The sequence below is a fragment of the Achroia grisella genome, unplaced genomic scaffold (assembly GCF_030625045.1).
Source record: "Achroia grisella isolate CSIRO2021 unplaced genomic scaffold, CSIRO_AGI_Agris_v1 utg2946, whole genome shotgun sequence".
NCBI lineage: Eukaryota > Metazoa > Arthropoda > Insecta > Lepidoptera > Pyralidae > Achroia > Achroia grisella.
The window spans coordinates 666445-684232 of NW_026712782.1; the positions used below are offsets into that span (position 1 = coordinate 666445).

The 17788-nt window shown below is 29.6% G+C and overlaps 1 protein-coding gene across 2 annotated transcripts in view; it reads right to left on the reverse strand.

Moving 5' to 3' along the window:
• The window catches only part of LOC131843248 (tumor necrosis factor alpha-induced protein 8-like protein), a 69479-nt gene extending 52227 nt beyond the window's left edge, over positions 1-17252 (reverse strand). The window contains exon 1 of one of the 2 annotated variants that reach the window (XM_059191855.1): positions 16912-17252. In XM_059191855.1, coding sequence (XP_059047838.1) covers positions 16912-16990 — 79 coding nt within the window. In that variant the 5' untranslated portion in view covers positions 16991-17252. The remainder of the gene's footprint in view (positions 1-16911) is intronic. The other variant, XM_059191856.1, reaches the window with a different exon arrangement.
• Positions 17253-17788: the final 536 nt, after the last annotated feature.

Here is a 17788-nt window from a genome sequence, read left to right on the forward strand (position 1 = left end):
ATGTACATTATGTTCGGTTTTGCTAACATAAATGCGCGACAAAGATGTGTACATTTCGACGAATCACATTCTGAATAACCAATTAACAGAACGAGCGCAAGAGCAGCAGAATCAAAAATGCGCACCGTTACAATTACTGTTACATTATCTTGTCCATAGCGAAATATTGTACCGAATTCGCAACCAGTTTGTCGTACATTATTACTATGTACATTCTGTGACATATTATTATCAATCCTATCCTTTTTTTTAAAGTTGAGTTGAAACGCCAACAAAATTAAATGTTAAAAATTAATAAATACAATAACAATAAGAAAATAATTGGTAGAATAGAACATTATAAAAAAAAATTTTATATTCTGGGTTAAAGATATGCAGATGTAAATTCTGTAATATTTTTTTATTATTAGTACGGCAGTATATATTTATGCCATTAGTAATGAAGAAATCTATGAAGAACGAAAAACTAAGACTTTCAAGGATGAAAAATAAATTAGTTCTGAACCCAACCCGGCGAATACCATATGGTTTCACCACAATGGTTTCTAGGCTGCGTGGACTGTGTGGAGATTATTAACCTATAGATAGGTAATAATCATTAGAAACCCGTTTATGATTTATACTACCTACACATATTAATATCTTGTACTAATGACCAATTAATAAATCATTAGGTCATTGACAATCGTTAAAAGAACAGTAAAATAATACATGAAGATCATCTGAACTCTCTCAGGAGTTTAGTTTGACTAATTAAGATATTTCACTTCTTGAGTAGTGTACTATATAAGTAATTCTTGACTGTATGTTGCTGTAAAATTCAAGGAAATATTTTGCTACCAAAATAAACTATTGGAAACAATTACAATTAATATGTCCTTATATTTCGATTACACTTATTCTATAAATAGCAATAAATATCATAAAATTAGTTGTCAGAATGACTCAAAAATATATTTTAATAACATTTACTAATATGTACATTAGATATGTCATACTATGCAGTGGTTAAATTTAACATTTTATTTTATGCACCGCATAATATAATATACCTACCAATGTCAATATATCGAGAATATTCAATATTTAGTAGTTTGTTTCTTTCAAACGGTAAATAACAAACATTCTAATTCAACGAAATATTATCAAAAACAATAATATTTATTTATACAGATACCACTTACATGAAAGTTGTTTGAATGTTTCTACGAAATATTCATATATGTTATATATATCTACCTAATTTGAAATTTTATTAGCATACTACAATACTACATACTGTTTCTTTTTTAATACCATGATAGTGGCAAAAATGCATACGGCCCATCTGATGGTAAACGATTATCGTAGCTTATGGACGCGTGAAACAACAGGGATGTCATATGCACTCTACCTAACCTTAATGTAAAAAATATCAGTAGATGTGTATATTATCACGATTGAAAAGAATGCTTTAATTTAGTTCCTTTAATAAACTATCTCCCAGAGTACAAAAATAAAAGAAGACATCTTTTTAAATTAATTTATACAAGGCCATAGCTCAGACAATGTAACTTAACAGTGCTTATTTAAGTGAACGTTTAGAAGACTAATAACCTATACTTTATGTGTAACTCTTATTAATATGTTAACTCTAATTTTCTCAAGATATATAATACTACAGATAATATAATATTACATACAGATACCCCATCCCATACAAGAAAATGGTTCCTTCCTAACTCGGGCTATTCTTCGGGCTATTTTATTTCGCCGCCGTAGGCGCTAGATGTCGCTATATCTGAAGCAGTTCTGATTACTAGTGGGTGATTAGTAATAAAGCATGAAAATAGATGGCAGAGAATTCGGTCTACATGACATCTGTTTTGCAAAGATACGTACATAATAGATATATAACTGTATCGAACTCCTGATTGGGTACAATCGAAAATTCAATGTAGGTATAATATTGTTCGCTGACAGTCTACAGACACGGCTAATGTACCTATGTATCTATGTACTATGTTACAGTTACTTTTTTACATGCCTACTTTTTTCTCCCGACGAAGATAATAATATGTCGTAACGCGTCTGCACTAAAATCGGGCTATCGGTTAAGGAGCAATAGCTCCTTAACGAATAGCCCGATTTTAATACGGTTTTTTTTATTTAAATTGTTATGTGATAGTGATAGATTTTAGCTATAATCAATTGATGTGCATATGGGTACCTCATATAATTTTCAGTGTATAATTGTTTCTCAATATGTAGTTAATTATGGTAAACTGGCAATTTGTAAAACTGAAAATAATATCTGCAAACCATCAATCTGTTATATGTAGGTTCTTTCAGGGATACTATATCGGTGCTAATGACATGTAGGTACTTATTTTGATGTTATACCTATTTGTAGAACCTTCGATATCTACAAACTACGCCTCTACTGCTAGTTTTTTGGTATTTATGTAAGTTGTTATTCAGTTGAAATTAAGCTGCGAAATTACAGGATATTTGGACATAACATCTATGTTCTCCGGAATGATAACGTATGCGGGATATAGCGGGCACGACATGATGACGTAATGCTGTTTAATAATATATGTGTATGTATGTACGTCGGATAGCGTCGTGGTTGGATGGATCGTCAGCTTATTTAACATTTCAGTTAATAATAGTTGGTAGTAACTTTTGACAATATGGATGAGGGAGGGTAACGGTGATGATGATGAGATCAATAATGACTGTTGACGATAGTGACGGTGGTATTTATTTATGACCACCATAAAATTCATCATTGGCAGTATTCTCAACATTATCATCATTGTTCATCATGATGATTGAGAGCAAATTAATTAATCGATTAAAAAAGTAGCAAGTATTAGGTAGGTACTAAGTCCTTATATGACTTAAATACAAGGTTCTGGGATGCTGTGATATACTACAGTCTCTAGATTTTGTTTCTTATTAGTATTCCACAACCAAAGTCTATAGACAGAGAAATATAGATTTACACAAAGTTTTTTGATGTAAATGGGAATTATTATACACATTGCATTAAAAAATATATATGATTACCATCTAATACAAAATCATTATGTAGTAAATAATTCCTGACATTTTAAATCGAATGAGGTGAAACTAACATTGCATGAACACAACACTTGAAGATCATAAAATTTTTATTTCAGGTAATAAAACACTTTTAAATAATTTATTAATCACAGAATAAACAATTGTTAATAATTTACAATAATATTTCTTTCACTGCTTGTCTGTTATACCACTAAAACTTCAAACACTTCTGTTATTTTTATATTATATTCCAAATAAATCAATATCAAGACATAATATTTCATCAAAATCATTTCATAATTAATTCCTGGTACACAAAATATTCCTGGATTTGTTGATGAAGCAATATAATAATAATCATGAGCTTAAATCATAAACTTATTTGCAGTCGGTTACACATAATATAATTACTTGGAATTTCTTCTCATCACTAGTCCATTGCTTTCTTACTTATTTAATTATATTATTAATTGCATTGTGATTAATAATTTACAGATTTTTCTTCTGCTTTTTCTCTTATTTTTACTTGCATTATTATTTTATACAGTAAAATGTTCATATATATATATATATATTTCTTATTCTTTTGAACTCCTGTTCTTTACAGTAAAAATGTTATTTATCTTCATCTGAATGACTAGGAGATTTAGAATATCATCTCTTATTTGTTTAAACTTTGTTCAGTATTAAGTTGTTGATGTCAGGAAAATCTGAAAACAATATCATATACCTATGTTACATTTTCATGAACTTACATGAATGAATTTACATGAAAGTAACTAAACTGTAACCTTATTAGCACAATAAACATATTATTCATACATCATATTCATTCAGTTCTAATAAAATATAAAAATAATACTACTGTTTAGTACTTTATTTTGATTAATAATTTTCAGTATTTTCTCAATCAATCAAAAATTATAAAATCAGTGTTAGTTTTTTGAAGTTACATTCATAACAATAATAAAAACATAATAATACCACATTAAAGCGGTCACCAAGTACCTATGTTTATTATATTTTAATATGAAAGATACACACGCATACATATGCAAGTTTTTAAAAACATATAGTTATACCTGGTATGAGATAATCCTCAAAGACACGATAGTTTACTAAATATTTGTAGTAGTCCTTAGACACATTTAAATTATTGAGTTTGACAAAAAATAAGAAGTTCAATGAATTCTGAACAGGAACAATTCAAAAGTTGAAGTACCTACTTAACTTAAATGATGAAAAAAGAGAAAAATCCAATGCTAGTGAAAATATGTTTTAAGCATTTGACTTAAAGTCGTTTATCCTATTCTTTTATTCCTATATTTTATATTTTTAACATTTCATTTATGTTGCCAGTACTCGTTGTCATTTCGATATAATAAAAAAATATGGACCAACCTACGATTTTAAATCGATATTTTTATTTGTGATGAAATCTAATAATATAAATTATGAATAACCTACCCTCGAATGGAGATATTAAAAAACTAATTATCATGAATAGTAGGTACTAGGATCAGTAATATATCATAGTATTATGAATGATTATCGTTTCAAAACCTTGTACAATTTAGTAAGGTTGAAAATATCCTTCTACAAAAGCAAAATTCGAGTATTTGTAAAGTTTCTTATGAGTATTTTTAAAAATTCGAGGACACTCATATTTAGCTACCAATGTCAGTAATTTAGATACCATATAACACTTGTTTATTGAAGTTTCATAAAAGTATAGTTGACCTTATATACTCTATACCACATTCAATTCTCATTCATTAAATTACAATAAGTAGGTATTTATTTTTTTTAATAGAAGAACTATGTCACTAATGTCATTAATTGCTATAATTACCAGGGTGACCGCGTGGAGGTTGATATAATAGAGTACACTTGTATCAGATCAATCTAATTAATATTTCCCTCTTCAAGTTTCGAAGTTATGAGCGAACAGATAAATATATAGTACTTGCATACCTGTCAAAATCTCTCTATTTTGCCGTCGTCGAGTAAAAATTATGCATTGCAATTCGTTCCAAATAAGAGTATAATACAAAATGATGAAATTTTACTGTTTGCAAAGACTAATTAAAAGCACCATCGAATAATGCGTTGTAATATCTTGTTATCGATTATTCGAAAAAATCGATAAATCTATGCAGTTATTTTTAAGAGGGCAACAGTGTCTATTGAAGTATTACTGGAATAATATGGTTTTCTTGTTTAGCTGTTTTATATTTACTTAAACTTTTTTTATGTTTAATTTATCATAATAATATAGTAAGTACTTATTATTTGAAAATATAAAATAAACATTTAAAATACGGTGATACAAATGAAAACAGCGCCATCTATGAAAGTATTTTGGAAACAATAAGCCCCAATTAGCAATGATTAAATTGTAAACAAATACAGGGCAACAACAAAATGAGTAAATATATGAAAATTACTTTTCAAAACGCATTATTTCATTTTAACATCTATATATGACTTTTTAAAAATAGATTAAACCTTTTTAAAAACATAGTTTTGGGTTTTAAACGATTACAAAACAATGTTGAATTCCATTCGATACCAATGACGCCATCTAAATCCGTTTTTCGAACTAAAAATGGCTACTATGCCATTGATCCCCACTGATTATAGTCATACACTAATTTCCATAATAGAGTGATTGAATGTCACTAAATATGGAAATTACTATATACCTTGATCATGCTTAGTTAGTTATTACTAGCACAGATAACATAATATTACATACAGATACCCCATCCCATACAAGAAAATGGTTCCTTCCTAACTCGGGCTATTCTTCGGGCTATTTTATTTCGCCACCGTAGCCGCTAGATGTCGCTAGATCTGAAGCAGTTCGGATTACTAGTGGGTGCTTAGTAACAAAGCATGAAAATAGATGGCAGTCAATTCAGTCTACATGACATCTGTTTTGCAAAGATATGTATATAATAGATATGTAGGTAACTGTATCGTATACCTCATTAGGGACGATTCAAGATTCAATGTAAATGTGTAGGTATAATATCGTTAGCCGACACTCTGCAGATATGGCTTATGTGCCAATGTATATACCTATTATGTTATGGTTTATTTTACATTCCATGCCTATTTTTTTGATATGTTGTAACGCGTCTGCGCTATACGTATAGCCTGATTTTGATACGTTTATACTCGTACGTATCAAAATCGGGCTATACGATTTTTTATTTGAATCGTTATATGTATGAGACTGATTTTAGCTACTTTTAATTTACTGGTATATACCTCATGTATTCTACGATGTACCCCTCTTTTACCTAATGAGAATTCCGCTATATCTTATATATAAATTTTGTATCACAGTGTTAGTTGCCATATTTCTCCCACATTTTGATGAAATTTGATATGTATACTTGCCAGGTCTGAGTTAGGGTTGTTATCTATTTTTTATACCCCTAAGTCATAGGGGTGGCCTACCCCGAAAAAATATTTTTTTGTATTATGGACAATTTTTTATTTATTTATAATGTTACATTGAAAATACATACACGCCTAAATTTTCACCCGTCTTTCACCAACCCCTATTTTTAATAGCGATATTCTTACAAATATTATAAATGCTAAAGTAACTCAGTCTGTCTGTTTGTCTCGCTTTCACGCCAAAACTACTGAACTGATTTAATTGAAATTTGGTAGATAGATAATGTAGACCCTGAGAAAGGCTACTTTTTAATGCGAAAAAGTATTGAAAGGGGATGAAAGGCTATAGATAGATGAATTTATAGATGATAGCAATATATAGCAAGAATAAGTTTATTTGCGGACAACGTTATAATTTTAATTTTCATACTGCTTTCTTGATATATGATAGCGTAGCGGCTTTTGTATTGATTGCCGCATGCATCCTTATGTAAAGTGCGAATACTGTAACTACCATATAGTAATTTTTGTAGCTGTGACGTGGTCGTGTGGAATGAGTAGTCATGCTCACTAAAATGTCCAGACATGTGGCGGCGTGGTGGGCCGGGTCAATGGGCTCCCTAAAATATGGTCGAGCGCAGTGATGGCTGGCTCATCCGTCATACTCGTGAACGAGTGCTGCTTGTAGGGACTGGTCTGCTCTTATCACTACGACTGATTTAATCTTATTGCATGATTATATTTGACCCAAAAAATTAGTGCTTGTTGGTAGTTTGTATTCACACGTTTCGACTTGTAAATGTAAACTTACAAGGATTATTTAAAAGAGCAACACACAAGTTTCTTGCTCGTTCTTCTTGTGATGAGACAGCTTTCCGAACGAGTGGTAGATAAAAAACAAATTGTTATGACTATTCAAAAGTGCTTAAATTAAGTTTATTTGAATAAATGATTTTCTATTCTATTCTATTCTAAAAGATAATTTTTGAAATGTATGAAATTTTTTAAATGTATTATATTTTGAAATGTATGTACCTACATTAAAAGATAATTTTTGAAATGTATGAAAGAAACGTATTGTATGAAATGTGTGAAATGTATGTACCTACATTAAAATATAATTTTTGAAATGTATGAGATGTATGAAAGAAATGTATGTACCTACATAAAAAGTTCATTTTTGAAATGTATGAAATGTATGAAAGAAATGTATGTATGTACCTACATTAGAAGATAATTTTTGACATGTATGAAATGTATGTACCTACATTAAAATATAATTTTTTAAATGTATGAGATGTATGAAAGAAATGTATGTACCTACATAAAATGTCCATTTTTGAAATGTATGAAATGTATGAAAGAAATGTATGTACCTACATTAAAATATAATTTTTGAAATGTATGAAATGTATGAAAGAAATGTATGTAATAGTATGTATGTACCTACATTAGAAGATAATTTTTGACATGTATGAGATGTATGAAAGAAATGTATGTACCTACATAAAAAGTCCATTTTTGAAATGTATGAAATGTATGAAAGAAATGTATGTACCTACATTAAAAGATAATTTTTGACATGTATGAAATGTATGAAAGAAATGTGTGTACCTACATTAAAAGATAATTTTTGACATGTATGAAATGTATGAAAGAAATGTATGTACCTACATTAAAATATAATTTTTGAAATGTATGCACCGTACAATAACAATACACGTTAAACATCATACCACAGAGTCACACGCAAGTTAAAAACAATCTGCTATGATATTAATGAGAAAGGAAAATCAACTTTATGGTATTCGAGTTAGGGTCGATTTCTCTCTTTTTTTTAAATACTATTTTAATCTTACCAGTTGCCAGTATTCGAAGACAGCTACGATTCGTACTCGATATTTTAAATTATTATGTAATCGATTTTTCAGTACAAATGTAAATAACCAACGACACTAATAATGTACTACTATATTCCGTTCTTTGAAACGGAACACTGCTATAATATAAAATAATGAAAATTTACTGTTCACAACGACTCATTAAAAGCATCATCGAATAATGCGCTGTAATAAAATCCTGTTATCGATTATTCAAAAAATCGATAATACATGTATTTATTTTTAATATGACAACACTTCATACATAAGTATTATTTGAAATAGTATTACTTGCTTGTTCGGCTATTTTTAATTTACTTAAAAATTTTTTATATGTTTAATTTACAATAATAATATATTAAGTGCTTATTATTGGAAAATATAAAAAAGACATTTAATTAGGCCGATACAAATGACGACAATGCCATCTATGAAAGCATTTTGAAAACATTGAGCCCCATATTAGCACTGATTAAAGTGTAATTAAGTACTGGAAAATAACAAAATGAGTAAATATATGAAAATTACTTTTCTAAACGCATTATTTCATTTTAACATGTATATATAACTTTTTAAAAATTGATTAAACATTTTTGAAAACACAGTTTTGTTTTTTAAAACGTTTGCAAAACTATGAAGAATTCCATCGATACCAATCACGCCATCTATATGCAACTTTTAGCAATAATAATGGCTAATTCCTCATTGAGTGCCACTGATAATACTATAATACAGATTACTAACTGCCTCGGCTTCGATGTATTCGAAACTTTTTAACTTCTCTTCTCCTTCTATAAAAATATGTATTAAGTATATAAATAAATCTTCATCTTGAATCACAATATCTATTGGTGAAAACTTAATTGAAATCCGTTGCATAATTTAAAAGATCCGATAGTGGGGTCGAAAAATGTAATGAACTATGTGGCGATTATGCTCTAAGTCTAAAACTACTATACTTACCTTACACTAGCACAGGCGGGTAGTGTTTCCATTATTACTTATAAAAAAACTATCTATATACATAGGTATGATGGGAATTCATATATCTAGTGACGAAATCCCCAAATTAAATGATAATAAGAAAAATATTTATTATTAGGTAAGTATTAAGTTGGATCACAATGGAGGTGTGTTACATACATTAGTGGTAATTAATGATTCATTAGAGGTAACATTGTACGTGACTGCATTTAATGTATCTTCAGACAATCAATTACACATACAATATATATGTATATAATACCTGTTATATTACCGTATGTTTTATATATTAAAACATAAAAAGTAATTAACAATATATGTACCTCAATGAACAGAGGTAAATATTATATTATAAAATGTGCATGCATTTTGTCCTTTATAAGTTTATTAATATGCATTATTTTAATACACGAATTAGTACGAACGAATGTTATCAACTCCTTTAATTAATTTTGAGTTTTATAATTATATTTTTAGGTTACAATGGATATTTATATTTCTCCCACACTATAGTCAATTCATGGTAACGCATCTGCGTTACCATGAATTGACTAATTATATAATCTATTATATATCTAATAATTGTCGTAATTTCAATGAAATTACTATACATAAAATTCAAACAAAGAAATAATTATGACAAACATGAATACACAACTGTGTCCTTTATTTTATAAATAAATGCGCACTATCGTAACTATGTAGAGAGAGATATTCTTTCACATTTATAATATTAGTATGGAAGTGAAGGAATTGATTATTATTGCAATAAATTTATACTAATGAAATTAAACGGTGATAGTAAAAATATATAAATTCCAGATATTTAAATAATAAGTGCCAATATAAATTGGTAGGTATAAATATAATATATGTATTGGTAGGTATATATATATAGCATCAATTTTAGTTTCAAGTCAAGTAAACCTATTAAACATTAGAGTGCCAACAATTCCATTTGCAACTGGGTAACTTCACATATAAACTTTATGATCATCTCAATAAGGCTACAACAAAACATGCGCAGAATATGTCGAACAAAACAGGTAGGAATACATTAAAACATGCGCAGAAGCAAGGGGCACATGCATAAAAAAACCGTTACCTTTAAGGAATTGAGCAGCTGGCGTCACACCTGCCTTCCTGCGGCCGGCTGAATGCCATAGAACCGTCTTCATTTTATAATAGCTAAAGTTCTATCATCCACTACCGGCCCAACTCACAAAGATCTCTAGATTCTACATGACTTCATATAAATGATGTGTCAAGATGATTTCAATAATTTAACTGAGTCTAATAAAACATATTACGTGATCAAATTTCTTGTGCTAAAGTAAGTAAACAAGTAATGGTTTATATGTATAAATTCTTCTCACAAACAAAATGAAACATAGTCATGGTTGACTAATCTATCAATACACAATCATTTTGAGTACAGTCAATACCAGTGCAGTTAAAAGATTTTCAGAAATATTTAATGGATGTGCCAACTACGGCTACATAACTGTCCCTTGTAAATTCAGCTAGTATCCATTATAAACTCCGGTTTGAGTAGTGAGTAGTCTATATAAATATGGTAAATATGTTTAGATCTACAGATACCAGAATTCGCCAGAAAAAGCAAAAATTCTTCTTCAAGATTTGTTTAGTTGATCCGAAGATGTTAAGTAACAAACACGAATTGGAAGTAAATTCTTCTTTCTCCGAAAAATATTATCAATGCGTAATTCAGTAAAAGGAGTGAAATGAACATCATTTCTTTACGTCAAATATGCCGAAAGCACTCGCATACGTCCAAGAATGCAAGGCTGTAGTACCCCGACATACGGTATTTCGAAGTGCAAACGACAGAAGCATCTAAACGACCTTGGCCGTCCATTCATAGTCCACATTCCACACAAGGAATCCAGAACAATCCCCGCACTGAAAGCACTTTCGTAAATTGAAACGACCTTTACATGAGTTTTGTATTTATTCTACAATAAAATGTTTTTATTTACTATACAGATACGAGTATGAAACGGTACTATTGTTATGGAATGGACAATACAAGAGAATATATAGCAATGCAGTTTCGGTTCAAATTAAAAAAACAAAATTTTGTTGTAAATATTAATGAGAAAAGACTGAAATTTAGGATGTTCACCAATACACATTGATACCAAACGAATAATTGAGTAGAATAATTAAGAAAAATCTAATTGTAATAATGTGGCAATTCGTACAAAACAGTCTATGTGACAATTCGTGGAGCGGCGGCAAATAGCGGAGTAAGAATACAATGCCACTTTTCCATAAAGCAAAACCAGGGAACTGATTGAACAAAAAGCAAGCGCTTAACAATTTGAAATAATGTACACCTATATCAAGCGTTTAACCATTGCTGTATTAATAGGCGAATGACTAAATTCTTCTTCAAATATAAAGACATTCATATAAGAAAATATCGAACAACGAGATATTACGTGGATGTTATAATTGTATTAACGAGGCAAAGAATATCCGAAATCAATTTATGTAGCAAAGAATGTTAAACGATTGGCTATCAACATTTACACATTATAAGGGAATAGCTTTTATCCAAATGAAATCTTAATTCGCCTCTCTGACCTTCCCTTAATCATTCGTTCAATCACGGGATTGTATAGACCGAAACCAAACAAGGGTTTGGATTTTCCTTAAAAAATATTGCCTCAATGGCAATTGAGGAGGAGATTGAGTAATCGGAAATTACTTTAAGTAAAAAGAATAGCAGAGGATGTAATTTAGAAATAACTCATTCCGTAATTGGATTTGGGAATACTCAATAGACATATCAAATTGTTTGTAGAAGACAAGGGATTGACTAAATCTGTACAAATTAATAGGGAATAGGCAAATGGGAATACAGACAGGGTAATTACAGCGTATTATAAAAATAAAACCGTACATTTGTTGATTGGAGTTTTGAGATTTATGTACGCGGATTTCCTAGTTCTGCTTAAACCAATAGTGTGTTCTTATATTTTGGTGTCTTAAAGATTGAAATAACCTATATAAAACAGGTAAAATATCTCCTCAGAAGTTTAAATAAGAAAGTTAGACTACCGACATCACATACTTACACGTCAAAATACTATTGAATCAATGGCGTCAAAACTTTTTATATTTTTTGTTTAGTAACAGTGGTACAAATTCATAGCTAAGATGCCAACTTTCCATATAACATGCGAACAGGAAAAATAGAACTAACTTATATGTTAACTCAGAGGTTTTTGTTCAAAAACGTTATTGTTTGAAGAAAAATTCATTTGATTCAAAGCGATACAAATAAATTAAGATAAAGACATCAATTTATATAACCAAACGCAACTTCTTGTTAAGATTTATTACAGTTTCAGATTTACCACTTCAAACATTCAAACTCTGAAGCCTATATATATATATTATACCTTTCTTTTGATTAACTCGCTGGGTACTGACATCAATTGGAAATTGTAGACCGCCAAATTATCTCGTAAATGGAGTTGATTTAATACAACGTCCAAACTTTACAGAGAACATTGTTTATCTCTATATACCTATCATACAGTACAATACTACGTTTTATACCTAACTAGTTGAAGCCACGAATTCATACTCAGTCTTACGACAATAATTTATAACTTTTTTTATTTGTAAACCAAATGAAACAAAACTAAAACGTAAATTTTAATTAAAACTTACCAAAATATATTAATGAAAACCAAACCCAATTGACATTAGCGCACACAGACAAACAGACAAATATTTTAATAATCACTGTTTGGATCATCCGCAAAAATAAAAAACAGATTTTACCTAAATGTCGTTTGGCTAAAGTTAGTAATTCGTTTTATGGCAATTGCGTAAGGTTTTACAATAAAATACCAGAGTCTGTTATAGATCTGCCAGAAAAAAAGATTTAAATGTCAAATAAAACACTTCCTTTGCAAAAAATTCGTTAACGATAATAATGTTTTTATAAAAAAACTTTAAATCTATAAATAAAATAATATATATAATATCATAACTTATATGTAATAGTTCCTGTATATAAAAAAAGTGTGCCTGCATTACAGTGTGGTTATCGATAAAAATATGATAGGTAAACATTTTGATAATGTAAAAGAGATAATCATATATCATTCACCAAAGCAAACATTGTCATCACTTTGCAAGTAAATGCAGTAAATACACTGGTAGAGCTTAACACCGCAAAACTATTCAAATATTAAAAACATATACATATATAATTATTGTGTATGTGTCTTTTTGTCACCTAACTCAGCTAAACGTATAGACCAACTTGGATAGTGTAGTAGTAATTTTGAAAACTTATTTGTATACGGAATGTGATGCTGCGTGGTAACGCTAATTCTTTCCTACTAGATATAACAGGAAAAATCTGCTAGTGATCTATATATACAAAAAAATACAATAGAACTGTCTGTTTATAATTTCAAATTCTATAATCATACGAAAGTATATATATATATTTTTAACTGTCTGTGTGTTTATTCTTACTTGAAATGGCTGGTACGATTTTGACGAGTAAAATAATGTTATTACACGAAGTCGCGGGTAACAGTTAGTAATTACATATTATAGAATCACAATTAACTATTTATATAACTACTGACTTTCTTGTGTTCAACTTAGGACTTTATAGCTTCCAAATTATGTTTTAATTTCATAGTGACAAAAGCTTTATCGAGTTTTGTCGAGGTTTATCGTTAGGGTTTGTCGGTGTCAAGGTCTCGCCCTTCAGGTAACTTCTGTTTAGGGTGGTGATAAATCGATTCATAGGTCTATTAATAACAAGTACAATTAATCTTTTTCTTGAGGCCGTATTTATTTCTTATAAGGAATTGCCGAATAAACTAAAAATCGATATCGAAAACAAAAGGATAAGATAAGGCAGTGAAATTATAGGGTATCGAGACATGTCATCTAACTTTTTCCGAATGGCAACGTATAAGGGTTACTGCGAGCGTTATATGATGTATGTATATATATATATATATATATAAGTTTCAGTTACCACCAGATAAGCCATAGCCCTATTTGTCATTCGAGTTACAAAGAAAAGTATATGAGATACGGTAAAAAATCACAGGTTATGAAAGCATGACACCTTAGTCTTCAAATGACCACAGGCGCAAAAAAAACTTGTACGCAAAAAATGCTTGTGATATCCGTAATTCTGTTTGTTTCATTAACGTACTCGCTGACAACATCCTTGGGATTAAAAGTAGAGATGACATTTATTCTTGCTCCATCAATTCACTGACAATAATATAATTCATTGCGCAATGTTAATGTTACAATAATTTTATAACAAAAAAAAGAATTTATATTAAGAAAAGAAAATATAGCAAAAAGCGCTGAGGTCAGACAAATTGGCTGCAGTCATTAGGCAGTCGTCGCCACCTTGGTTTTATTCATGGAAGAGGGAAAGCAATATGAAAAATTTAGTGAGTTGGATACTTTTTGTCACACACAGTATTGCGTTCCCGATAAATTATTCAAAGTAAAGGTAAATTTATTAGCCCATACCGTAGATTCAAAGGTGTCAAGTATGAGATACAATAGTAAAATTGATGAATACAAGTGAATGAAAAATAGTTTTTTTTTAATAAATCCATCCAGACTAGTAGTGTTGTGTATGTCTGCCAGATTGTCTGTTTGTTACCTTTTACGACTAAAATACTGGACGGATCTTAGATAGTATATTGAGGATGGGGATAAGGGCTATCTTTTAATTAATAAAGCAGACGCAGTTTGGGGTAACAATTTAAAATAGGCACTTTGGAATATTTTTTTAATCTACCGCCACATTTATAATGTAGATTCTCATTGTATCATAAAGTATAAGGTCACAAGAGTCGTCATAGTGGTAAAATAAATATCTAATATTAAATACTAGTGATATAATTTTGTTGACTACCATTAGCGCAGAAAAAAAGAATAATTCGAGTCTAAAATCTCTTCCTTTTTGAACATAATTATAGTGTTGCAAATACTTACACGGTTTGAACGTTCCCAACGAAACACATGCTATGTAAAACAGAATCGCATTCCTTCTAAGAAATTTATGAGTGTTTCCGTGCATCATTGATATATAACAGACATCCGAGCATGAAACATGTGCATTTGTGAGGATCAACGGCAATTAACATTAATTGAAGAGGCGGTCATACGTGATACACTCATGTATGAAGATTCGTCTAAAAATACCAAATATAGGTACACGAGACTCTTTACATTTAATAAAGAATTTCTACTTGCGACTTTAATAACGTGGTCGAGATATCCAATGGCGGGCATACCATTATATATTTACCAATTTAAAAAAATATCATACGTTGGGAAGATACGATTGATAATATAAATTTCTATATAAAAACGACACCCATAGTTTTTTTACTAGCCATATATTTTCCCAAAACGATATCCACAACAATTGGTACATTTTTTCAATCGATGTCTGACTAAAACATCTACTACCGACCACTTATTGTTAGTTAGCTTTCTACCAGGAATTAAAATGCATGCAAACTTTACATCTAACATCGATCGAACTTGAATTATAAATAGATGAAAGTTTGGGTTTTCACTAAAATATTGATTTAATCGCCTTTCACCATAATGTGGGATTTCGTAGTAAAACGTAAGTTGGTAAAGTTGATATTTCAACTTTGGTATACGTTTTGATTTTTGGCATCCACTGGTTCCTATAGCGATTACTTATATCTGTGTTATTATTCTAAATATAATTATTTGTATTATATATAGGATAGGTACCTACTTGTATATACAGATAACATGATATTTATGCTCCGTGTGATGGCGGAGTATATTTTTTAATGAATGAATATGAAATAGTGCCCCTTTCTGCGCTAACGGTATACGCTGGTGGAGGACCAGTGCAGGATGATCATAAAGTCACATGGGTTATCCCATGTCGTCGTGCCGGATTCACTATATATTAACCGCGGCTGTTTTAAAAGAGAGGTCCCGTGGAGGTCATTGTAATATTGTTACAGAATTGAAATTTTTATAATAGTTCAGTAGGTATATGAATATTATATTGTATTTATTGTAGTTTGGGATCGGTTTATTTATTACTAGCTACCAACCCAGGCTTCGCAGGAGTACATGTATTATACATATAAAAGTTCCTCTTGAATCACTGCATGTATTAAAAAAACTGCTTCAAAATCTGTTGCATAGTTTTAAAGATTTATGCATACATTTTTATAATTACAGTATAAAAATGTTTAAATAAATTGTTGATTAAATTTAATATTGATAATAATAATTCTTAATTAATACAGAAAACATCACTATTATTGAAATCAAAATTAACCTACGTTAAAAGTATTTTTTATAATAAAATATAAAGTAAAGATAAATATTAGACTATAAAATTTATAATAATACAAATATGACTAATGTATAAAATTTATATTGTATTTAGTATAGTTATACTATGTTATTATATTTATTTCAAAAAGAGCAAGGTTTTCCTTTACTAAAATATATCTTTTTTAACAAAATTATTTTATTTTATTTTTATACTTACAGCTGGAGACGTGGCACTCGTTCAGGACACATTGGTATATTATCCAGGATTCCAATTCAATCATTGTGGATGCGGTCATTTTAACCACAGAAATAAATTATTCACCAATAGGCCACGAAAAGTCAAGCGTTCCTCTTAAATTACACTGTATCCTTACACCACACACCTATTTCAAATTTTAACAGTGTGTAAGCCATTCATTTTCAGTCAAAATTATCCAGATTTCAAATTTTGTATATAAATCGCGCAATATTTACGACAACAATGTTTTTGTATTGCCCACGTACATTCCCGATCCGAATGATTTCATTGGGTCCCGGACTCGAATACCGCCCGACATTGTCCGGAAGGCAACAGAAGTCTTGCCATATATTACAATAATTTTCCCTGAAGAATGACAGTAAACAGTGGAAAGTGATCTTTCGCATTATAACGATTTTTTATAAATATTATATTGTGTATTTCCAAAATCAACAAAATAATGAAAATAAGTATATAAACTTAAAAGAACAAAAATTTGTAAAACATTCTGGACTTTTTCCATTCTATTCTTTTTTTGTTTTGTCTGTAATTCATAAATAACCATTAACATATACAGATACTATTCTTCAGATAAAACAAGTTAGTAGTAGTTATTAGAGATATTAAATATTACAATCTCTCAGGCCTCCATGTATATTGACAAAGAGACTGAATGGTACAGTAAATATCAAAGTGTGATTAACAATTGTTTATTAGATATGCATTATTAAAACTAAATACTGCATTATTAAATTTGAATTTAGGTGATACGACTTCTTACCATTTTTATTAATAGATTATTTAAGATGGCAAACTTTAGACCATAGACATTGTATAGTGTAACCAGTTGACGTCT